General features: G+C 46.7%; 2 protein-coding genes across 2 annotated transcripts in view; both read right to left on the minus strand.

The window, feature by feature from the left end:
* LOC144327627 (uncharacterized) overlaps positions 1 to 24,103 on the minus strand; it is a 365,071-nt gene that overhangs the window by 284,823 nt on the left and 56,145 nt on the right. The gene's annotated exons all lie outside the window — the stretch shown is intronic.
* Positions 15,661 to 23,400, minus strand: LOC114592589 (uncharacterized). The gene is given in 8 exon segments (XM_077928034.1): positions 15,661 to 16,046; positions 16,048 to 16,261; positions 16,263 to 17,364; positions 20,017 to 20,143; positions 21,084 to 21,166; positions 21,344 to 21,425; positions 21,622 to 22,120; positions 23,297 to 23,400. Coding segments are annotated over 7 exon segments (2,256 nt in total). The 5' UTR covers positions 22,030 to 22,120; positions 23,297 to 23,400; the 3' UTR covers positions 15,661 to 15,806.

The following is a 24,103-nucleotide window of genomic DNA, read 5'->3' on the forward strand; positions in this document are numbered from 1 at the left end:
TCCCATCAAAGAATCCATACAATGGTCAGAAAAACCATTATACAGCTTTAGGAGCCAGGCAAATCCGCACCTTTTTAACCAGGCTTTTGGCTGATTGACATCTAATGCCCTTTTAATACGTGGTGGTTTTTTAAAATATTTTGTTATGTTGTAACCATCCTGAGACCTGTGGGTGTAGGGAATAGGCGCCATCTCTTAAAGGCCATGGGGTCTTTGCCCCACCCCAAATAAAATATTTAAGGATGCCACCCCCCAGTTTTTGGTGTGTTTTTTCCAAACACAACCTTTTATTCTTCTGCAACTTGCCATACAATTTCTCTTTCAATTTGCCCTCTTAAAAAAACAAAGAAACGCAGAAAGGTCATGAGGAAAACAAAATACAAGAAGATACAAACATGGACAGGTCCCATCTTTGCGGGCAAAATGGAAAAGTTGCTTTGAAGCAGGCTTTCCCAAACTTGGGTCCCCAGCAGCTCCTGGACTACAGCTCCTATCTTATATATATAATTTTATTAATTTTCCAAAACGGTTATACAAATTGCACAAATTTCCATACATTTGATTCCTTTTTGACTTCCTTCGGCTTCTCTGATAATCATCCATATTTACCTCTCAGTTACGCATTTCTCTGATTATATTGCCATTGATCTTCCCTCCCACCTCTATTGCTTTTTAACAATATATCTCAACTTTTACAGTGCTTCTTGAAACCCTGCCAGCGTTGTTTGCACATCACATATTCTTTTCAGATATTCAACAAATTCCCCCCAATCCTCGATGAACTTTTGGTCTCTAAGATATCTAATTTTTCCAGTTAATCTATCCAATTCTGAATAGTCTGTCAACTTCAGTCTCCATTCTTCTATCGTCGGAATTTCTTCTTGTTTCCATGTCTGGGCCAGTAAAGTTCTTGCTGCTGTAACCGCATATTGAAAAAGTTTACAGTCTTTCCTTCTTATTTCATTAAGGACTACAGTTCTCATCATCCCTTCCCACTGGTCCTGCTAGCTAGGGATGATGGGAGTTGTAGTCCAAAAACAGCTGGAGACCCAAGTTTGCTTTAAAGGGAAAGTAGGCTGGCCTTGTGACACCCTCTGCTGGCCAAAAGCACTGCCCCAGAGTCTGAACCACCCCCAGTACTCCTAATTGGAATTAATAGATCGCAAAACAGAAGTTTGATCGGCACTTCAACCTCTAGGGAGCTTCTAGATGCTTTCTGCACCACCTAGAGTACCCACAGAATTGTGGCTTCTACTGGCAGCACACATAGGAGAACAATGTATGACAAACACAAGAGGCAGGAAAAAACCTGGAAAGGGCTATACTAAATGGACATCGGTGTGAAGAGGTCACTTTCCCCACTGCTGAACAATGCCACAGGTAGAGATAGAATGCTAGAAGTGTTCTCCATGGCAAGGGGAGCTGCTGGGAAATTGAACTACGGGCTCAAAATATTACTTTTTTAAAACGTTGCTGCCATTATAGGCATTGCCATTCTAATGGCATGCATGCTGTGAAACACAAGAGCAGTCAAGTACAACATTCCTGGAGTGAACATGTTTACACATGGGGAGGGATGTTTGTCCAGCTGGCAGGTCAACTTCCTGTTTCGTTCTGGGCTGGGACAGACCTCCTCTGCATGTGACTAGAGGTGGGTGTGGCCTCACCTGTGCAGGTAATGACAAAAGCACAGGGCAGGGCAGCCATCTCTCTCTCTCTGACTACATGCATCGAAGACACAACATCTACTAAGCCAGAGATGCCCTCTTGGCTTCCAGCCAAGAGAGAAAAAAGGGACTGTCTTCTTAAGAGATAGACTCCAAGTGTATGTTACTTCATTAAGCTAAGTCTGCCTTCTGGGATCTGAGTGTGAACAGAATGCGAGTAAACTCTTTTTATATTTTTGTAAAAGACTGTGTCGTCTCTTCTATTTTATGAGGGAATAAGGGGAAAATAGCAGAACAGTTATTATAGAGGCTTTAGCGAGCCTGAGCAAACGCAGACGCTGCAAATTTAAAATAAAAGGGAATGTTACTCTGCTGATATTGTGGAAGTTGTTAACACAAGTTGGATAAGGATATACTCAGACAATATATCCTTTCCTGCATCCCTGAACATTCCCACACGTGCATCATATGATGGATTGTGCAAGGCAGGACTTACCTGGCCCTCCACCAATATTTTATCCAAGTCAGCACCACTGTGTCATGTGGTTTCCAAATTAAAGACATAAAACTCCTTCCTTTGCACAAGTTCCAGCTTGTCAAGATCCTCATTTATGCTTTTTTAAATGTGTTTGCCCATCATCTGAAGATTTTACAATATAAACATACAGGATGAAAGCATGGCTTTCTCAAAAACAAGATAAGCCAGAGAAATCTTTCCTTTTCTTCTTTTCTTTTCTTGAATGGATTAAAAACTTTGTTGATCAGGGGCCTGCTGTGGAAATTGTGTATTTTGATTTCAATAAGGCTTTTGACAAAGTCCTCTGTGATATTTATGTGAGGAAGCTGGTAAAATGAGGCTGAATGAGGTAACTGTTAGGTGGATTTGACTGACCGAACCCAAAGAGGACTCCTTCATGGTTCCTCCTCATCCTGGGGAAAAGTGACCAGAGGGGTGCTGCAGGGTTCTGTCCTGGGCCCGTTGTTGAACAACGTCTTGATAAGTGACTTGGATGAAGGAACTGAGGGGATGCTCGTCACATCTGCAGATGACACCAAATGGATCATAATGGCATCCTCTCTCTTCTTCAGCAACAGACAGAGAGACAAAGAACAGTGCGAAATCACAGCAGAGCGGAAGAGATAAGACTGACTTCCGTTCTTACAGTTTCCAAGCCTAGGAAAGTAAACAGGGGCATGTGACATACTAGCAACAGGGTGCTCCCCCACACGCAGGATTTACGGTACGACAAGTTTAAAGCTCGCAAAGCTTTTAAGAATCATATTGTCAGGAAAGCATTGTTCAATGTCTGGATAACATATAAAGACCTACTTGAAAATAAAACCCCAATGTGGTTGTCACCGATGGAAGCAAAGGCTCAGAAAAAGCTCAATATGGAGGCCAAATGGCCGAAATATTGGGAAATTTTGGAACAAGAAGGGGACAAATTAAAACTGCAGAGTTTTTAGAAACTAAAAGACAAAGTGCGTGACTGGCTTCATTACTATCAAATAAGGGAGGCCTATAATTTGGACAAAAAAATTGGTTTCCAGGTGGAAATATCAAAATTGGAGACAGAACTGTTAGATCCCAAAACAAAGATATTGTCAAGAATGTATAACTTGCTGTTAAAATGGAACACTCAGGATGAAACGGTTAAATCTGTTATGACTAAATGGGCACAAGATGTTGGACATAACATTATGCTCGCTGACTGGGAACAGTTGTGGACCACAGGTATGAAATTTACGGCATGTAATGCCCTAAGAGAGAATATTATGAAAATGATATACAGGTGGTACATGGCACCAGTCAAGCTTGCAAAAATCTATCATTTGCCCGATAATAAATGTTGGAAATGTAAAGAGACTGAAGGTACATTCTTTCACCTTTGGTGGACGTGCCCAAGGATTAAGGCTTTCTGGGAGATGATCTATAATGAAATGAAAAAGGTATTTAAATATACCTTCTTGAAGAAACCAGAGGCCTTTCTCCTGGGATTAGTCGGCCAATTGGTGCCAAAGAAGGATAGAACTTTTTTTATGTATGCTACAGCAGCAGCAAGAATACTCATCGCAAAGTATTGGAAGACACAAGAGTGGCAGATGAAGGTGATGGACTATATGGAATTGGCGGAAATGACCGGCAGAATCCGAGACCTGGGAGAAGAGTTGGTGGAAGAAGATTGGAAGAAATTTAAAGACTATCTGCAGAAATATTGTAAAATTAATGAATGTTATAATGATGTTGGATTGAAATTAAGGGGTATTAGCAATAAGGTTAATAAGAATATGTAAAAATGGATCGATAATGGGTGAAATTATAAAGTTACATTATGTTGAGACATAGAGTCAAGATAAATGAAAGAGGATAAGGATTTGCTGAACGGAATATGTGAACGGGAATACAAAAAAGGGAGGTGTGAGGAGGTCAGGGGAACAAGTAATTGAAACTGAAGACAAGAAATTCAAGATTTTTTCTTAATTTTTAATTTTCTCTATTCTTTTTTTTTGTATTTTGTATTTCTACTTTGTTTAAGTACCTTTGTACTTTCTGTATTCTTTTTTGTTTACTTTTTGTGTTTTTTCTTTTTCTTATTATGTAAAACTCTAATAAATATTTATTTTTTAAAAAAGACATGGATGAAGGAAATGAGGGGATGCTCATCACATGTGCAGACGAGACCAAACGGATCATAATGGCATCCTCTCTGTTCTTCAGCAACAGACAGGGAGACAAAGAACAGTGCAAAAGCACAGCAGAGTGGAAGAGATAAGGCTGACTTCTGTTCTTACACTTCCCAAGCCTAGGAAAGTAAACAGGGGCATGTGACATACTAGCAACAGGGTGCTCCCCCACACGCAGGAGAGAGGAGGAGGACCCCAAGCCATGCATGAAAGCCCTTATATAGACAATTTCAATTGCCCACCCTGGAGTCCAAGACCACCCCTAGAAAAATCATACATACATCATAGAAGGGGTGTAGCCCAAGGACAACCCCCCCCCCAGATACATCATACCTACATCACAGAAAAGGCTGTCAGCCCCCTCCCTGTCAGTCTATATCTTTGGAAAGAGATAGCTGTGGCCACTCTGGTGTCTTTTGTTGTTGTTGCTGCAGGTAATAAATAGTCTTGTGGTTACGAGGAATTGGGCGGAGGGTTTTCCATCACTGGGTCTGCGTTGACATCTGTAGAAAGGATATCCTCTAAGCGGGAGGGTGGGGCAGGACTGTTGGGACTTAAAGAGACAGTGATAAAGGGAAGAGATAAAAGCCAAAAAGGAGAGAATCTCCTTCCGTTTTCTTGGAAAGCTGCAAACAATAAAAATCTTGGCGAGTTAAGCATTTTATTCATTTCAATATTATTATCCCATTTCCATATAATTACTACTGTTATTATATGCTAAAATTACAAAAAAGTAAAAATATAAAAGGAAAACAAAAGTAAAAAAGAAAGATTACCAGTTAAACAATCTTTTCCAGATAAAAAATAAATGGACTTGACAGAACAGCAGCGGATTTGTTTTAAAAAAACATATTATTAAATAATACAAAGATATTATCAGAACCACACAGATTGTTACTAGACTGGAACCTTAAGGACTAGGAGGTGAAGGAGGTGGTGGTGAAATGGACACATGATTGTGGATATCCAATGAAGATGAAAAATGAGGGAAATTATGGGGAAAGACTTAAAATTCACCACATGCTATTTGATTTTTAGATGGTACCTGACCCCATCCAAATCAGTCAAAATAAATAAATATCAGCAATAAGTGTTGGAGATGCAGACAAATGAGGGAACCTTATTCCACATGTGGTGGACATGTCCCCAAAGGGAAAATAAAATAAATGCTATTTATTTTAAAGAAAACCAAAGCCTTCCTATTTGATATTCTAATGATAAGCATACCAAATGAAAATAAAAGAGAGTTTCTTTACACGACAACAGCGGCTAGGATGTTAATAGCAAAATACTGGAAAATGAGTTAATATCAACAAAAGATGAGTGGCAATTAAAGTTGTGCTGGTACCTTGAACTAGCCACAATGACAGAACTTTCAAGAGACTGAGATCTACTCCCAGTAATAAAAATCCCAGAGTTCATGAGCTTTTCTCAGGGAGCAGTGACCAGAGTTGTGGATCGACCACTAGATCATTTAACAAAATTATAAAAACAATTGTGCTATAAAAGTACATACCATATATGAAGTATCCAGATAATGGAACTTATAACATAGTGGTTTCTGCAGTGAACAACAACTGTCACAATGTAAGATTATATAGACAGGTGCAGCATTGATTTTAGTTACAGGTGACAGAAATCTGCAGCTGCAAGGTTTTCTTCTTCAAGTGAGCCTTTTAAAACAACAAATGTATAACAAACTTTATCCATACACAGGTTTGTTAATTTGTTAAAATATGTTGAATTATGACATTATATTCATTTACATTACTTAGAATATGTACAACGGATGAAGCCCATGATATTGTGATAATGTTGCAGGAACCCCCCCCCCCATCATTCAGTTTATACAAACTTCACACACACTCACACGCTACATACGCTACGCTTCTGTTATAAATTCATAGAAAATCAACCATAAATCAGATTACCACTGTTCCACTTTTATTTTACTCCATGAAGGAAGGACTACAAAATGGGGAAGGTTTGAAAGAGGGCAGCGATAATCACTTGAGCATACCAGTACATACACAGGAGCCCTGCCCAGTTGCTATGCCAACCCTGATGGTCCTAGACAGAAGACCATCAAGATCACAAAGAACTTGCATATGGGAGTGGATTCAGCATGGACTGGAACAAAGGACAATAATCAGCTCTTCCCTCTGGGGGCAGGAAACTGCAAACTCCCCTCTGTCACCTGGAAAGTACTCATGGGGAGGGGGAAGGGGGGAACCAGCCAGGTGACAGGACACTCAGGTTACCACCACAACCCCTCCCTCAACCCCTCCTTTCTGTGATGTAGGTGTGATGTATCTGAGGGGTCGTCTTGGGTTACACCCCTTCTGTGATGTATGTATGATGTTTCCGGGGGTGGGCTTGATCTACAGGGTGGCAATTTCAAAAGTCTTTATAAGGCTTTGTACACTATTTTTCTGGGTCCTTCCTCTCTCCTGCAAGTGAGGGGAGCACCCTGTTGCAACAGCTCAATAAAGGCCAAGCCTACAGGCTGCTGTTTTGCTCCAAGTAATCCTGGTTGGTGTCTTTGTTTTTGTCCAAGGGAGCCCTCAGATTTTTCCGTTAACAGTTTGGCGACCATGCTCAGGGGCTCTTGGTCCTCCTGTGAAGGTGAGGCGGGAGATAGAGGGGATCGGGCGCCACTGGGCAACCTTAGCCCAGGGATCCTTTTTCCTCTCCTTGCCTCCTCTTTGCGGGCGGTAATCAATCGTCACCAGAAAGCTCAACCAGGGGAGCAAAGGCAAGGTCAAGCCGGCCAAAGAAAAGGATCCTGGGATCCACGAGGGACATTCAAGGATGTGAGTATGGTTTGAAGTTAGTACGGTGGGAGGGGGGTGGAAGAATAACGTCTCCACAGCAGCTGAACTTTTCTTTTTTCTCTCCTTGACGTCTTCTCTCGGAGTGTGGCCGGAAGCGTCCTGGAAGTCCTTCTCTCTCTCTCTCTCCTGATTCTCTTCTTCGGAGCGTGGCCAAAGGGATCGTGGAAAATCTCTTTTTTCTCTCCTTGACGCCTTCTTTCGGAGCGTTGCCGGAAGGGTTGTGGAAAATCTCTCCCTCTCTCTCTCTCTCTGTCATTTGCTTCCTTTCAAACCTTTCTCTTCTTGGACCCCTGTCTGTCACTGCACTGTGCAAGCGTCCAGTAGGGAGTTCCGGACATAGTTCTAAGATCAGGCAGGAGGCTGTTGTGGACGGTAGAGCGGGAGGTTCAGGAAGAAGACGGGGCCCCACACTAGGATTAGTTTTGTGAGCAGCGCTGAGTGAATTCCGGATCCGTGGTTTTTCCGGGTTAAGAAACCCATGGTTTCCAGGCTAGTTCCAGGCTAGTCTGTGGTTTAAGTTATAGGCAGGGATTGCCTTTGGATTTCTGCTAGCCTTCTCCGGTCCGATCCGTCGGAGTTTCGCCCAGAAAGGGCCGAGAGGGGCACTTGAGTGTTAGACTGAATAATACTGATAGGATATTCTTTTCTCTCCCTCCCCCCCTTTGTCCATCTCTCGTATCTCTGTTTATGTATCTCCTTGTGTAACTGGTTATCAAGCAACCCCCCCTCGGCATTAGAGGGAAATGGGAGCTCACTCTTCTAAACACCCTAGCTGGACTCCTCCTGACAACAAAGCTTCCGTGAAGCCTTTTTGCCCCAGAGAGGATTCTAATATGCCCCTCCAGTTTGTCATCTCCAATTGGGAAAAATATATATAATATAAAATAAATTAAAGGGGCGATACGGTCTTTCCAAGTCCAAATTGTGAGACCGTTGTAACTTTTCATGGGTGGCTTAGGCCCACCACCTGGGACCCAGGAGACAGCGGCCACCTCAGGGATCCTTCAACAAAATCAAGGTGTGAACCCTTAGGGAGAGCTGAGCACATCAAATTTGTGTTGTTAAACTATAACCTAAAGCTAGAACATGAAACCGCAAACTTAATGGTGCTCAGAAGGCAGTAGATATAATAATAACCCAGCCTGAGAGCCCACGCATTAGAGAAGAAGAGAAGAAGAAGAGTTTGGATTTGATATCCCGCCTTTCACACCCCTTCAGGAGTCTCAAAGCAGCTAACAATCTCCTTTCCCTTCCTCCCCCACAACAAACACTCTGTGAGGTGAGTGAGGCTGAGAGACTTCAGAGAAGTGTGACTAGCCCAAGGTCACCCAGCAGCTGCATGTGGAGGAGTGGAGACGCGAACCCGGTTCTCCAGATTACGAGACTACCGCTCTTCACCACTACACCACACTGGCTCTCTGAAATGAATAAGAGATGTACTCCAAGATTTAGGTTTAAAGGGTTTGTGTTTACATTGGCTTACAGTGCACATAGTTTTTGAATTTTAAATCGAAGGAAGCCATGTTGGGCCTTATCAATCTTAAACAGGACAAAAATGAGAATGAAGTGTGCAAATGTTTGTTATTTGAGAGAGGCTCCAAAGAGTCTTCCTCTGAGTGGGACAGAGGGGAGTTTGCAGTTTCCTGCCCCCAGAGGGAAGAGCTGATCATTGTCCTTTGTTCCAGACCATGCTGAATCCACTCCCATATGCAAGTTCTTTGTGATCTTGATGGTCTTCTGTCAAGGACCATCAGGGTTGGCATAGCAACTGGGCAGGGCTCCTGTGTATCTGCTGGTATGCTCAAGCGATTATGGCTGCCCTCTGTCAAACCTTCCATCTCCCTTGGGCTCTGGCTTCAGGTAACCCTGGGATGAGGGAGTGGTGGCAGCCTTACCAGTTCTGTTTTGTCCTGATTCTGAAAAAGTAAAGGGTCTGCTCGCCCTGCTCCTGAAACCTGGACTGGCCGGAGAGCAAAGGCAGGTGAGGGAGGGGCAAATGGTTGGGGACCCGTTTACCACACATGGCGTGAGCGGTCTTCCACAGCCGTCTCCTCCTTGGTCAGAGTAAAAGAGAACAAAGGATGGAAGTGATTTACAGACTGACTTCCATTCTTACACAGACGGTACAGAAGGTGTAAACATGGATATCATGTTACACTAGCAATGGGAGAATGAAATACTGACAGTTTGGCCCCCAATTTGGTCCAAGACCAAAGCTGGCATCCCTCATGGTCCAGGCGTGCCAGGGACTCCGTGGTGGGGGCAGTGGGGGCCGCTTTGGCCCAGAATGGCCCCTGACTCCGAGACGCTCTTTCCTCCCACAGGACCTCCAATGTTACGCCCTTTGGGAAAGTGGGGAGGAACAGAAACTAGCAGCCAACAGCATCCCTTCTCTGCTGGCCTTTGCCCGAAGGCCCCCCATCTCAGAGCAAGTAGATCTCCCCCATGGATTCAGTCCTTTCATCACTTCCATCTCCCCAAGAGGCTCCCAAGGCTACTCATCCTCTGCAGTTGAGAACAGACCTAACTGAAAAGAACGGCTTCCTCTTCTGGCGACACCAGAGAATTCTCGAAGACATTCACCCTTTCCATAGCATTATGGATGCACAATTCACACAGACAAGTTTCTTGGCAAGACAAGGGCCTTCCCTGGCCATAGAGTGTCCTCCTCAGCATCCCCAAAGAAGGAGCTGGGTTGCAAGAGTTGCAGCTAATGGGGGGGCTGTCCTCCTCCCTCCCATCTCACCTGGCTGCTAGATAGGAAAGCAAGACCCAGAGAGAGTTGTGGGAAACCCCAAAACCAGCTTGCTCTGTGCTGGGGCCAAAGCTGTGACTAATGTAGAAGCAATCTGTTTGGGTGTTGATGCTATGAGCCCCTCCGTCCTACACTCCGGTTGTGTATGTGAGTAAATAAAACCATATCATAAAGACGCCCCAGTCTCCGCTGACCTTCGTTCCAAGGAAACTGAATCTGGAGAAGTGCCTGGGACCCCTGGAATCTCACCCCTCAGACTGGGGTAGTTTGCAAATACAAACACACACACAATAATTTGTGCCTGTGCTCCTAATAGATAACTAAGTGTGAAGAGCATGTCATGAAATGGAAACGCCCATTGCTGGTTGACTCAAAAAAGCAACAAGGGAATCTGTTCTGGTGTCCCATGAGGTCTGTGCGGCCCTTAAGTAAGAGGAGCCATTGCTTTTCTTTCTTTAAAAATATAACTTAATTAAAGAAATTTTAACATAATCAAACATTCAAATTACATTTTACAATTTTAATTAACACTCCCCCCCCCCGCCGCCATGCGACTTCCCCAACTTCCCTTCCTGGTTTAGAACACCTCTGTTTCTTTTTCTTATAATTTTGTATTCCTTATATATTAAAATGAAGGTTATAACATTTGTCTCTTCCTTCTCATTTTTACCTCATAATTGTATTTTCTGTTTGTATTTGTCCCCTGTAATTGTATCACTCAAATCCTGCCAGTGAGTTCATTTCTATGCATTGTTTCTCTATATACATCTTAAAAGGTTCCCAATCTTTTAAAAAGTCATTATTGTCCTTATCTTTAAGTCTCTCAGCTTCACCATTTCAGCGTATTCCACCAACTTTTCTTGCCAGTGTTCTTTGCTGGTATATCATCGCCTTTCCATCTTTGAGCTAGAAAAATTCTGGCCACTGTTGTCGCATACATGAATAGATTTTTCTTATCTTTTGGTAAACCCTGCCCTAAAATACCTAATAAAAACGCTTCTGGTCTTTTAACAAAGGTTATCTTAAACATTCTATTTTTCCATTTCATTATAGACCATCTCCCAATAGGTGGAGCCAGGTGGGCCCAGGTCCAGGTGGGAGGGGGTTGCCATGGTGACAAGGACCAGTAAAAGCCACAGACTTGCAGGCGGCCATTTTGGGTTAGCAGTGAGGCGAGTGGAGGAGAGAGCAGTTGGTGGCAGCTGATGGAGGACAAGGCGAGGCAATCAGTGGATTCTTATTGTCTCAGTTTCTTATTTGGCTTCTTATTTCATTTATTACTTGTGCCACAGGCTGTCTTCATCCAGCAATGGTGAGTATTGAAGGAAACAACAGTAGGGAGAGCATAGCTGTCAATGTTTCCCTTTTTTAAAAGGGAAATTCCCTTATTTCGAATAGGATCCTCGCAAGGAAAGGGAAAAGTTGACAGCTATGAGGGAGAGGATCCCTCAGACCTGCTCCCCGCTGCCAGGACTCTCAGTTGCGAGGAACTGACAGCCTGACTTTTGCTGGAGCCAGAACAAGACCTCTTGCTCCAGGTGATGCAGAGCTGCCAGGAAGCTGCCCTGAGTGGCCTCCACGCCCTTCAGGTGTCCAAGCACCGGGCAGCAGAGGCCATTCTGGGGAGGGACCCCCATGGGGAAGTGGGGGAGGGAGGGGCTTTGGGGACGGGGATGTCCCTCTGCCAGAGAGGAGGACCCTACTGGCCTAGGTTCACGTATCCTCTTTGAAAGGGGAATGATCGTAGGGACTTCCTGTGAACATCTGGGTCAGGAATGCTTTTCCTGGAATGGACAAACACACAAGACGTAACCAGCTGGGCATTCACATAAACAATGATCTTCTATATATTCTTATCACAATATCAAAGGTTTGTCTTGCACATAAACAACACATAAAGTGCAATAATATAGATGGAAGTCCCCAATAAATCAGTTCATTCATAAAAACCAAATGTCTGCTAGTTTCTGTTCCACATATGTTCATAAAGTCCAAATTGGGGACTACTACAGTTCCACATTGTTGACAAGGTGTGATGGCCTGGGATTCGGACTTGGATGCTGAACCTGAGGGATCCCAGCTTGCACAGGATTCCCCACCACCATAACCAGCTGAGCCAGGGCTGGAGAATGAGCCTGAAGGGTCCTCACCTGTGCTGGATCCTCAGGTGCAGGCACCAGCTGAGTTTGCTCTGGCTCCTGAGGTGATGGAGGACCCATTGGCTGCAGGTGCTCCACTCTCGGCCCATCAGAGGAAGCTGAGGTTGCCTCTGGGTCCGGTAACCCTCCAGCCACTCCTGAGCTGCAGAGGCTCAGGGTTAGAGAGGCGAGTCACCAGAGGGTCAGGGACGCCCTATGCCTCAGGGCAGATAAAAGCCGGCCAGCCCCAGTCCCAAGTTGCCGCAGCAACATTGTTAGTTGCTAGTTCCTGCCTGAGCTCCTGACCCGCCCTGGCTCCCTGCTTGCAAGCCTCCTCCTGACTTCACCCAACTCCCTGCCCTGCAGCTTGGGGCAGCGCGGCCTCGCCTCTCTCCCTCAGAGAAGACTCGGAGCCTGGAGGGGAACTTATGCCTCTACTGCGGCGAGAGTGGACACTGTGCCCAATCTTGTCCTGAGAAAACGCCAGCCACAGGGAAATGGCCAACCCCAGTAGCCGATGGCCCAGGCTACCTGCGGTCCCAAACATCTCATGATGGGCCCTCACCGGTGGAATTGCAACACCTCATAGTTCTGGTGCATCTATATCCCCCTGGTGGGCCCTGGATTGTCACCCACGCTGTGGTAGATTCAGGGGCAACCCGCTCCTATATGGACTCTGCCTTCGCCGCCCATCATCAGGTGCCACTCCAGGACAAGCCAGAACTGGTACAGGTGGAGGCAATTGATGGACGGCTCCTGCGCTCGGGTGCCATTACTCAGGAGACTCAGCCCTTGGTCCTGTGTCACCAGCAGCACCGGGAGGTGCGCACCTTGGACATTGCCACCATGCCCCGGTTTCCCCTGGTGCTAGGGATGGACTGGCTGGAGTCTCACAATGTTCAGATCGACTGGGTCAATCAGACTGTGCGCTTCCCAGACCCGTGTCCCCATGCTCGGTCTGAGATGCTAGTGGCCGCCCCCACGGGGGAAGCTGCGTCAACGCTCCCCGCTGTTTACCAGTACTACCGAGAAGTGTTTGAGGAACAGGGGGCAGACCAGCTGCCGCCTCATTGGTCTTTTGACTGCAGCATAGACCTCCAGCCTGGAGTGACCCTGCCTGTGAGCCACCTGTACTGTCTTATGGAGCCAGAGCGCTAAGCCTTGTAGGACTTCTGTCGCAAGAACCTGGAGTGCGGGTTCATTTGGCCCTCTACCTCGCCCACCGCCGCTCCAGTACTCTTCATTAAGAAGTGTGGGGAGCTTCGTCCCTGCCATGATTACCGGGCCCTGTATAAGATTACCATCCCAGACCGGTATCCCTTGCCCCTTATTGCAGAGTTGCTGGAGTGGGTGCAAGGGGCGCAGATGTTCACCAAGCTGCACCTTCGGGGAGCCTACAATTTGATTAGGATCCGAGCCGGGGATGAGTGGAAGACAGCATTTGGGACACGGTATGGGCAGTTTGAATACCTGGCAATGCCTTTCGGGTTGTGCAATGCGCCTGCCGTGTTCCAACGGTACATCAACCACGTGTTCCAGGTCTTGCTAGACAAGTACGTGGTGGTGTACTTAGATGAGATTTTGATTTACTCCCATGACCCAACTTGCCACGAGGGTCATGTCTGGTCCATGTTGCAGCGCTTGCGGGAGCAACGCCTGTATGCTAAGCTCAGCAAGTGAAAGTTCCACCAGCGGTCGGTGGACTTCCTCGGTCACCAACTCTCCCCCTGATGGGGTGCAGATGGATCCCGGGAAGGTGGCAGCAGTTCAGGAGTGGGCGGCACCCCAGAAGCGCAAGGACCTACAGCGGTTCCTGGGGTTCGCCAACTATTACTGGACCTTCATTGTGGACTATGCTCACCGCGCCACCCCGCTGACCCAACTGCTGTGCCCCAAGACACCATTCTCTTGGGACAAGGAGGCAGAGGTGGCGTTTCAGGGGTTGAAAGCCTGTCTCCAGATGGCGCCGCTTTTACAGCATCCTAATCCCTCTTGTCCCTTCGTGGTGGAGACAGACGCCTCCAGTCCAGCTCTCGGTGCCGTCTTGTCCCAGCAGCACGGACCTGATGCGCTGCTGTTACTCTGCGCCTACTATTCCTGCCAGCTTCTTCTGGCAGAATGTAACTATACCGTGTGGGAGTGGGAACTACTGGCCATCAAGGTGGCCTTTGAGGTCTGGGGCCATCATCTTGAGGGGTCAAGACACCTGGTGGAAGTGAGAATCGATCACCGGAACCTGGAGTACCTCCAGACTGTGTCGACCACTTGGCATTGGAGGAGTTCGCTTACAACAATGCGGTGAACGCCTCCACCGAGCAGACCCTGTTCCAGGCCACTTACAGTTACCATCCGCGTTTGTTCCTGGATGTGCTGCCAGCATCTGCGGTCCCCAAGGTGACAGATTGGCTCCAGGAGCTCCAGTCTCAGCACCAACTATTGATGGAGCAACTGCACCAGGCCAAGGATGCGTACAAGGCCCAGGCCGACCGCTGCCACCAAGTGGGACCAGAACTCCACATCGGCGAGCCATGGGGCTACATAAATTCTAATTGGACTCCGTTGGAATTGGGCAAGTGTATCCAGGCTGCAGTTAGCTTTTGGTCCCTTAGGAACAACTGAGCAACTTCCCTAGCATGCAAAACCAGAGCCTCTAATAAAAAAAAAAATTCCATAGAAAGGCCAAGAAATGTCCAAACCTGTGCCACTACAAGGTGACATGGTCAATATGAAAGCCCTACAGGGATTCACCAGGGATTGCTGCTGCTGTGATATGGAGGTGTGAGACCAGACGAGAGCTAGTTTGACACCTGGGAACACACAAAAAAGGCAGAAACAAAACAAACTGCATTTTTCACTCATTATTTGACCTTCTTGCGAAGTGTAAAGCATAGGCCACTATTGAGAATGTTTCTCCCAAACTGCAAGTATGCCATAAGTAATTTAGAACAAAATGCAACATGTGTTATTTTTTTATGTGATATCCTATGTCCAGCTATGTGCACTGCTACACTTGCAAATAGCCTTAAGAGGCCTGACATGCAAGTCTCTTTAAGATTTACACGAAGGCATATACCGTATTTTTTGCCCTATAGGACGCACTTTTTCCCCTCCAAAAATGAAGGGGAAATGTGGGTGCGTCCTATGGGGCGAATACAGGCTTTCACTGAAGCCTGGAGAGCGAGAGGCTCTCGCTCTCCAGGCTTCAGGAAGTTCTGCGCAAACCTCCGGAGCCCGGCGCCTCCAAAGGGTCGCACAGAACTGCCTGCCCTCCTGGGCTCTGTGCAGCTCTGCGCATCCCTCCGGAGCCCGGCGCCAAGCCGCGCCGGCCTCCGGAGGGTCGCGCAGAGCTGCCTGCATTAGGAAGCCTCAGCGCGCCCGGGCTTCGCACAGCTGTCCGCAAGCCTGGGGAGACCGGCGCGGCTCCCTAGGCTTGCGGATAGCAGGATCTTTTGGGGGCTGGGGTCAGGGGAAGCTCGAGCTTCCCCCGCGCCAGCCCCGTGCCTGGGGGGGAAATAATTTTTTTCTTTATCCCCCCCCAAAAAAACTAGGTGCGTCCTATGGGGTGAAAAATACGGTAAATGTACCAAGCAAACACATATATTTTATGGGGGGGGCAAAGACCCCTAGGAATTTAAGAGTGGCTGTATTCCCTACACCCACAAGTCTCAGAATACTTAGAACATAACATAAAAACACAAAACATCACGTGTTAAAATAGCATTAGATGTCAATAAGAAAAAGGCCTGGTTAAAAAGGTGTGGATTTGCCTGGCTCCTAAAGCTGTATAATGGTTTTTTCCGACCTTTGTATGGATTCTTTGGTGGGAAGTGAGTTTAGAGCTAACAGTGAAGCTCTTTCCACATTCCACACGCTGATAGGGTTTCTCCCCTGTATGAATTATTTGATGGGAAGTGAGATCGGAGCTCTGACTGAAGCTCTTTCCACATTCCACACACTGATAGGGTTTCCTCCCCTGTATGAATTCTTTGATGGGAAGTGAGAGGGGAGCAATCAGTGAAGCTCTTTCCACATTCAAAGCACTGATAGGGTTTCTCCTCTGTATGATTTCTGCGGTGGGAAGTGAGAGAGGAGCTACATGTGAAGCTCTTTCCACTTTCCACACACTGATAGGGTTTCTCCCCTGTATGAATTCTTTGATGGGAAGTGAGACTGGCTGTGAGTGAAGCTCTTTCCATATTCCACACACTGATAGGGTTTCTCCCCTGTATGAATTCTTTGATGGGAAGTGAGATGGGAGCTTTGACTGAAGCTCTTTCCACATTCTATACACTGATAGGGTTTCTCCCCTGTATGAATTCTTCGATGGGAAGTGAGAGCGGAGATCTGATTGAAGCTCTTTCCACATTCTACACACTGATAGGGTTTCTCCCCTGTATGAATTCTTTGATGGGAAGTGAGATGGGAGCTATGAGTGAAGCTCTTTCCACATTCCACACACTGATAGGGTTTCTCCCCTGTATGAATTCTTTGATGGGAAGTGAGATGGGAGCTATGAGTGAAGCTCTTTCCACATTCCACACACTGATAGGGTTTCTCCCCTATATGAATTCTTTGATGGGAAGTGAGATCACAGCTCTTCCTGAAGCTCTTTCCACATTCCATGCACTGATAGGGTTTCTCCCCTGTATGAATTCTTTGATGGGAAGTGAGATTGGAGCTGTGACTGAAGCTCTTTCCACATTCCATACACTGATAGGGTTTCTCCCCTGTATGAATTCTTTGATGAGAAATGAGATCGGAGCTCTTTCTGAAGCTCTTTCCACATTCCACACACTGATAGGGTTTCTCCCCTGTATGAATTCTTTGATGGGAAGTGAGATAGGTGCTACATGTGAAGCTCTTTCCACATTCCACACACTGATAGGGTTTCTCCCCTGTATGAATTCTTTGATGGGAAGTGAGAGAGGAGCTATGAGTGAAGCTCTTTCCACATTCCACACACTGATATGGTTTCTCCCCTGTATGAATTCTTTGATGGGAAGTGAGAGAGGAGCTATGAGTGAAGCTCTTTCCACATTCCATACACTGATAGGGTTTCTCTCCTGTATGAATTCTTTGATGGGAAGTGAGAGAGGAGCTATGAGTGAAGCCCTTTCCACATCCCATGCACTGATAGAGTTTCTTTCCAATGTTATTTTGTTGATGGGAAGTGGAATTGGAGCTCTGACTGCAGCTTTCTCCACACTCCAATTTTTTGTGTGGCTTCTCCTCTCTGGGGATTTTTTCGTGGTCACCTTTGTTCTCGATTTCCAATTCATCACAATCTGCATTGGGGACAAAAAGGGATTAGAGCCTCAGGAGCAAATGGAGAAGAACTAAAGGGAGTTGCGTGTGTGTTCATTACCTTTGTTGTTTGTTTAATATGAGATTCGGATGAGTTGTTGAATGTTGCTTTGTTTATATAAAGCAGTGGTCAAAATTGTGAAAGACTTTTGGAAAAAAGTGTATTTCAGAGTTTTGATGGCTTATAACACCGCTTCATTTGGAGTAATGTCATAAAATTATATATCAATGGAAAGATAATTCGATCAAAAATGCAATCAAGAATGCAATCCAACAAAGTTTGTTCAATTACCCGTATTCTATCAAACGTTATAGCCAAGTAACCAGAAAAAGGAAGCACAACTTGCTTTGGTTGACTTTTGTCAGTTTGTTATGTGATTGCTATCAAGTTGGTTGGTTTTTTGTGTTCTTTCATTTAGTGAGGGTGTAAGACATAATAAAATTATATAAATGGCACAAGGAGTTGAGTGGTGCCCAGAAAGTGATGTAAGATTGTACTATTAAGTGAGCAAGGCTACAGTTATGAAGAAATTAGAAGAGAGATTGGGGAAAACTTAACCAAAGTTGGCCTTTCTATATTTTTGAAGAGGTATGAGGAGACTCAGGGGAGCGGGTGGCGCTGTGGGTAAAAGCCTCAGTGCCTAGGGCTTGCCGATCAAAAGGTCAACGGTTCGAATCCCCGCGGCGGGGTGCGCTCCCGTTGTTCGGTCCCAGCGCTTGCCAACCTAGCAGTGCGAAAGCACTCCCAGGTGCAAGTAGATAAATAGGGACCGCTTACTAGCGGGAAGGTAAACGGCATTTCCGTGTGTGGCTCTGGCTCGCCAGAGCAGCGATGTCACGCTGGCCACGTGACCCGGAAGTGTCTCCGGACAGTGCTGGCCCCCGGCCTCTTGAGTGAGATGGGCGCACAACCCTAGAGTCTGTGAAGACTGGTCCGTATGGGCAGGGGTACCTTTACCTTTTTATAAGGAGACTCAGTCACTACAAAAGTGACGATGGACGAGTGGAGAGACTGTGCCTACATGACAGAAGAAAATCATCTGGGTGTATACAAGATGACATGGCGCAATGTAATGGGAAGTTGAGTGCAAGGACTGGTCTAAATGTTAGAATTCTAAGAAAAAGCCATTGTTATCTCTCAAGCAAAGGTTGAAAAGATGAAACCCATGTTAACTGGACAGTGGAACAATGGGGCGGTGTTATTTGGAGCGATGAGACCCAAATCTCCTTGCTTGGTAGTGATGGCATGAAACACACAAGGAGAAGAATCAGAGAAGATTTACATCCTTCTTGCATTACACCAACCGTGAAACACCCATACAGTGTGATGATCTGGGGTTGTATCGCAGCAAAAGGTGTGGGCAGAATTTGCGTCATTAATGGGAATATAAATGCAGAAAAATGCATAAACGAAATACGTGAGCCCAAACTGAAGTGTTCCGCAGGTGATCTTTTCCCAGATACCGAAGCATTTATATATTTTCAACAGGATTCAGCTCTATGTCGTGTTGGTGCTGTGTGCAAAAGGTGCTTTCAAGATAAAGATATTTCATTGCTGGAATGGCCTGGGAATAGCCCACACTTTAACCCAATCAGAAATCTTTGGAGCCGACTAAAGAAACTTGTTAGTCAGAAGCAACCCAGCAATAAAGCCCAATTAACAGAGGCAATAATTCAGTCTTGGTTTCCCATCATTACAGCTGCAGAACTAAAGACTTGGTTCACTTCATGGGAAGGCGTTGTAAGGCCGTAATTAAAGCTAAACGTTACCAATGGTTACCAAAGGTTTCACGTTTTTTCTTTATGAGTGCTGTTCTAATAAATACTCCTTCATAAAATTCATTGCATTACATCCTTCATTATCTTTCCATTGCTATATAATTTTATGGTATTATTCCCCAAAAAGTGGTGTTATGAGCCATCAAACCTCAGAAATACACTTTTCACAAAAGGTTTCCACAATTTTGGCCACTACTATAAGTTGTTCATTTTAAAATTAATGTTCTTTTATATGAAATCAGATTATTATTATTTATGTTTCATTTTTATATGTGTGTTGGAAGCTGCCCAGAGTGGCTGGAGGAATGCAGCCAGATGGGCAGGGTATAAATATAAATTATTATTATTACTACAGTGGTACCTTGATTGAAGAACAGTCCTCTTCCAGAAAAGATTAAGTTTGTAAACCGAGGGACCACTGTATCATCATCACCACCACTGCTACTTCTACCTGAAATTCAATAAGTCAAGCTCTTCTCTGGGATGAATTTTGTTTGGCCCAGTCATGGCATCCCCTCCATCTCCAATGTCACTCCTCTCTTTGGTCAACCCAAGACTGACAGGAGCAAAAACAAAAACAGAAAACCTCTAGCTACTTATCTTTCCTAACAATTCTGAAGCTGACATTTAAGATGGCTTGGGCAGTTGAGACCTGCCCAATCTTGGTAGAAAAAGGAATAATTTGAGGAAGATTGTTCAAAGAAAAAACTGTAAGTTACTCTTTATTGTGGGGGTGTTAGGTTCCCAGGTGTTGTAGGGGGCGCTGTTGAGCTCTGTGAAAATATATGAGGTTGGTCCATAGACGTATTTTTTGAATTTCCAGGCAGATAGGACGATCCCACAGGGAGCCTTACCAAGAGAGGCCACGATCCCACGATTCTCCTCCATGACATCCTTATGCAAAGCTCTCTGGTCAGGATCCAGCAACGCCCACTCCTCGTCCGTGAAACGAACAGCGACATCTTCAAAGCACACTGGACCCTAACAGAAAAAGGGAAACGTCCTCTGAGACAGCAGAAATATGATCTACTCCACAATGCTCTGTTTTTCCTTCCTGTAAATTGCTGTGTTGTTTCAATAGGATTGCTTTGCTGCACATTTTATTTATGGATGCTTATTTTATTCTGCATTTCAATTATGGGTATTCGTTTTTGTGCAAATAGGTTGTACTCCACCTTGTGTTATTCAAGTCATTCTGCCTAAGGCAAGCGTTCCAGTTTCCCCAATGGAAGGATCCACTTTCTCCTCTCCTCCTGGGCTGTTCTGGGGAGTTCCCTCCCAATGCCCTAGAGCCAAATTCAAGGGATTCAGGGTGGCATGGAGAGGGGGAGGAATGGGGGGCAGGCCCCATTTTGCAGCCGATGGGGTTGGTTAGGTGAATCCAGGCCGCTATTTGTTCTCATTTGTCCACTGCTTAGAAATCAATTTTAGCATTCAGTGATCAATCTAGAAATAAAATAAGCCTATTTTGAATGGCCATTTGTCTTGGATGATCTAGCAGAGATTCCTGCATTGCAGGGGGTCTCCTGGCTCTGAGAGACAAGCAGGGAGGGTGGCTTCTGGCAAAAGGAGAGGGAGCCACCGGTGGCTCCTCCTTCTCCTGACTCACCTCAGCCTCTCGACCTTCCTCTCCCACTTGCCTCCTTCCTCTTCTGCCTCCGATTCTGCACTGCATTCTGCCAGAGTCTCCCAGCTCACTAAGCCCTGTTACCCCTTCAGCTTCTGACACCTCCTCTTCCCAGGCTTCTCCCTCTTCTCCCTCTGACCGCCCATCCTTCCTCCACCTCCACTCCTTGGGCTCTCAGCCATCTTCCCTTCCTGGTTCCCCAGATGCTTCCTCCCACCATTCCTCTGTGCCCAACCAGTCCATGACATTGCTCCATCCCTCAGCCTCTGTCCCCACAAGGCAGCTTCCCCTGACCTGATCTGGTTCCAGAGCTGCTGCTTCCCTTCTGCCCCCATGAAAAGGCAGATCAGGAGGTCTTGCTGGCATCCTTCTGTCACCTGCAAGAGAAAAAAGGTAAGCAGGATGCCAGGAGTGCCTGCTTCTCTCACAGGTGAAATAGGGCATCTCTAACTACAGATGGGCCTTTGAGAAAGCCTTACCTACTGAGAGTATTTGGAGGTTTGTGCCCACCAACAGAACGAGACCAAACAGAGAAAACCCACCTTCCTCCTTACCCAGTGGCCTCTCTCTGGTGTCCAACGGAGGCCTCTCTGCCTCACAGGAATCCAGGTCCATTTCTGCCAAGAGATCCTTTCCCTGAAAAAGAAAAAAGGATTCAAAACAGAGAATGGGGAGAAATACTAGAAAGAGAATGACAAAGACTTGAAGGGTGTGAGATCTCATTCCATGGATGCTTTCCCAGAAAAAGGATGGGCAATCAGCACACCATTATGGGATGTTCTCCGTCCTGTTTGGAGCCCCTTGGGAGTATCCAGAGGAAAGTCTCTCTCACCTGCTTCCTCTCCTCTGCCTGACTCAGGAGGAAACCTTCGGCCAGGGCCACCGCCTGGGAACTGGTCTCTGCTCCGCAGTCCCTCACCCAGTTCTCCATTTCCGGGGGAAGGACAGCCAGGAACTGCTCCAAGATCACCAGGTCCAGCATCTCAGCTTTCGTGTGCCTTTCTGGCTTCAGCCACTGATGGTCAAGGTGGTAGAGTCGGCTGCAAACCTCTCGGGGTCCTTTGGCCTCCTGGCAGCAGAACTGCCTCACCTGCTGGCTCTGCACCTCTGAGCGGAGGGTGTCCACCTCACCATGGATCTTCTGCACAGAGTTTCCCCAGAACCCCCCACTGCTCCCAGTTTGGCTGGCACGGCCTTTTCCTTTTCCTGTTCCAGGGCCAGCTGAGTCTTGCTCATCCATCTGTGCTCTGAGGGAGCCTCTGAGAGATTGGAAGGAACGCTTTGGTCTTCTGCCAAGTGCTGTCCATCTAAATGAGAAGCTCTAGCAAATCCTACAAAGCAAATACATTGTTCTGTTACAGAATTTGTAGGACGGGGGGGAAATGGTTCCCTGAGCAAGCATGGATGAGTCTTGCTGGGAACCAGGGCTGGACTGCACCACATCCCAGACCATGAGCTATCTTTTTGAAAAGGAGGAGGAAGAGGAGAAGAAATAAGTCTCTAGCCTTCAAGCAATGCAGAATGTGGAGGCAACTGAAGGGATTTCTGTCAGATTAATCAACCTGGTTTCTCCATCCTTCCAGTCAATGCATGAAGTCAGAACCGAATGACAAGAGAGTCATTTGTATCTTGTGATAAATGGATGCTTTTCTCTAGTGGGGGTCCTGACCTGGGGGTCCTCTGGAGTTGCTCCCCACCCGCACCCCACCTCCACTCCCTGCTTCTGTCTCCTTTTCTGCAATCTCTGCCGCTGTCCAGACAGATTTGTCGGGTGAGGTCTCTTTTTCTCTCTTCTGAGGGCCAGGAATGTATCTGGCCAACCCCCTGAGGGGGTTGTTGTTCTATTAGATAGTTTACACAAACTGGTCCCCAATGCAGCAGCCAGACTGTGGGCTGGGATCCCTCTCTTTATTACTGGCCTTTCTCTCTCACCTTAACTTCCTCCCTCCCTGTGGGGGTTTTCTATGTGGGGGGGGCTAGTCCACCTCCTCGTCCAGCTTTGGAAAACCATTTGCAGATGTTTCCTCCGTTGTGCAATGAGGCTGAGCGATGTCACACAGAGTTAAAGTCCCAGGGACTCCTTTGTTTAAAGAAGGAAGATTTTTTTTCTGAAAGGGGGGGCGGAGGGCCAAATGAGTTTGGGATCCTCTGATCTGCAGGAAGGAGAGCGTGGCCGACCTGGCCCCTCCCTGGCAGGACCCTCTCCTCCCTGACTTGGGGTCCCCCCCTGCAGGAGCAGATCAGGCCCCCCAGGCCCCCTCTCCTGCCCCAGCCCTGGGACCCCCATCATCTCCCCACTGCACCCTCTGGGGGGGGGGGGAGAGAGGAGAGTCACCCACAGCTGTCAACCTTCCCTTTTTTTGCGGGAAATTCCCTTATTCCAGCGCCGTTTCCGCTGCTTCCTGCTGCTATCCCGGATTGGTAGATAGGTGAGGCTGCTGATCCCTTATTTTCGAGGCTGCTGATCCCTTATTTTCAAATCTGAAAATTGACAGCTATGGACTCACCAGATCCCAGGAGGGGGCAGCAATTCGGCCCTTGCAGGAGAGACACCAAAGCAACACCCCCCCTCCCTGCAGGAAAGGACTGGGGAGGGAGGGGCCTTGGCTCTGGAGGACCTGCCCCCCTTGCTTCCTGTCCTCTCTAGGAAGGCAGCTCAGTTCCCTTTAACCCTTGCCAAGCCGAGTCCCTCCAGCTCAGTCCTCTGACAGATTTGTATTATTTCTTATGGATTTTGGGGGGCAGTTGCCCCCCCCTGGCTACGCCAATGCCCAGATATCCTTTTGGAGCGCGAGGCTCTTGGCCGGACTCTGAGCATCTCCCTCCCTTGGCCAGAAACCAGAGGAAGAGCTTGCAGGGAAAAGGGCTTTGCAGGAGGCAAGGAAGCTCCTCCTGGAATTCCGGAGTGGAGAGAGAGGAGGGGATCCCAGGGTCATCTAGTCCAACCCGAAGCAAGAGGGGGCCGGGTCTAGTTCCCTAAATGTTTAATAGGTGTTATTCTATTTTAGTGTTTTATTGGAAGCCACCCAGAGTGGCTGGGGAAACCCAGACATATGAGTGGGGTATAAATATATTATTATTATTATTACTACTACTACTACTACCACTAGCTATGCAGGAATCTCAGCTAAAGCATCCATGGCAGATGGCCGTCCAATCTCTGCTTAGAAACCTCCAAGGAAGGAGAGTCCACCACCTCCCAAGGGAGACCTTTCCCCTGCCCAACTGCTCTTAGATGTCCCTCAAGGCAGCGGGTCCTGAGTTCTAGCCCTGATGAAACCATTGCACTGGCTGCCAAGGAGGAACCCAGCAAA

The sequence above is a fragment of the Podarcis muralis genome, chromosome 4, assembly GCF_964188315.1.
Source record: "Podarcis muralis chromosome 4, rPodMur119.hap1.1, whole genome shotgun sequence".
Lineage (NCBI taxonomy): Eukaryota > Metazoa > Chordata > Lepidosauria > Squamata > Lacertidae > Podarcis > Podarcis muralis.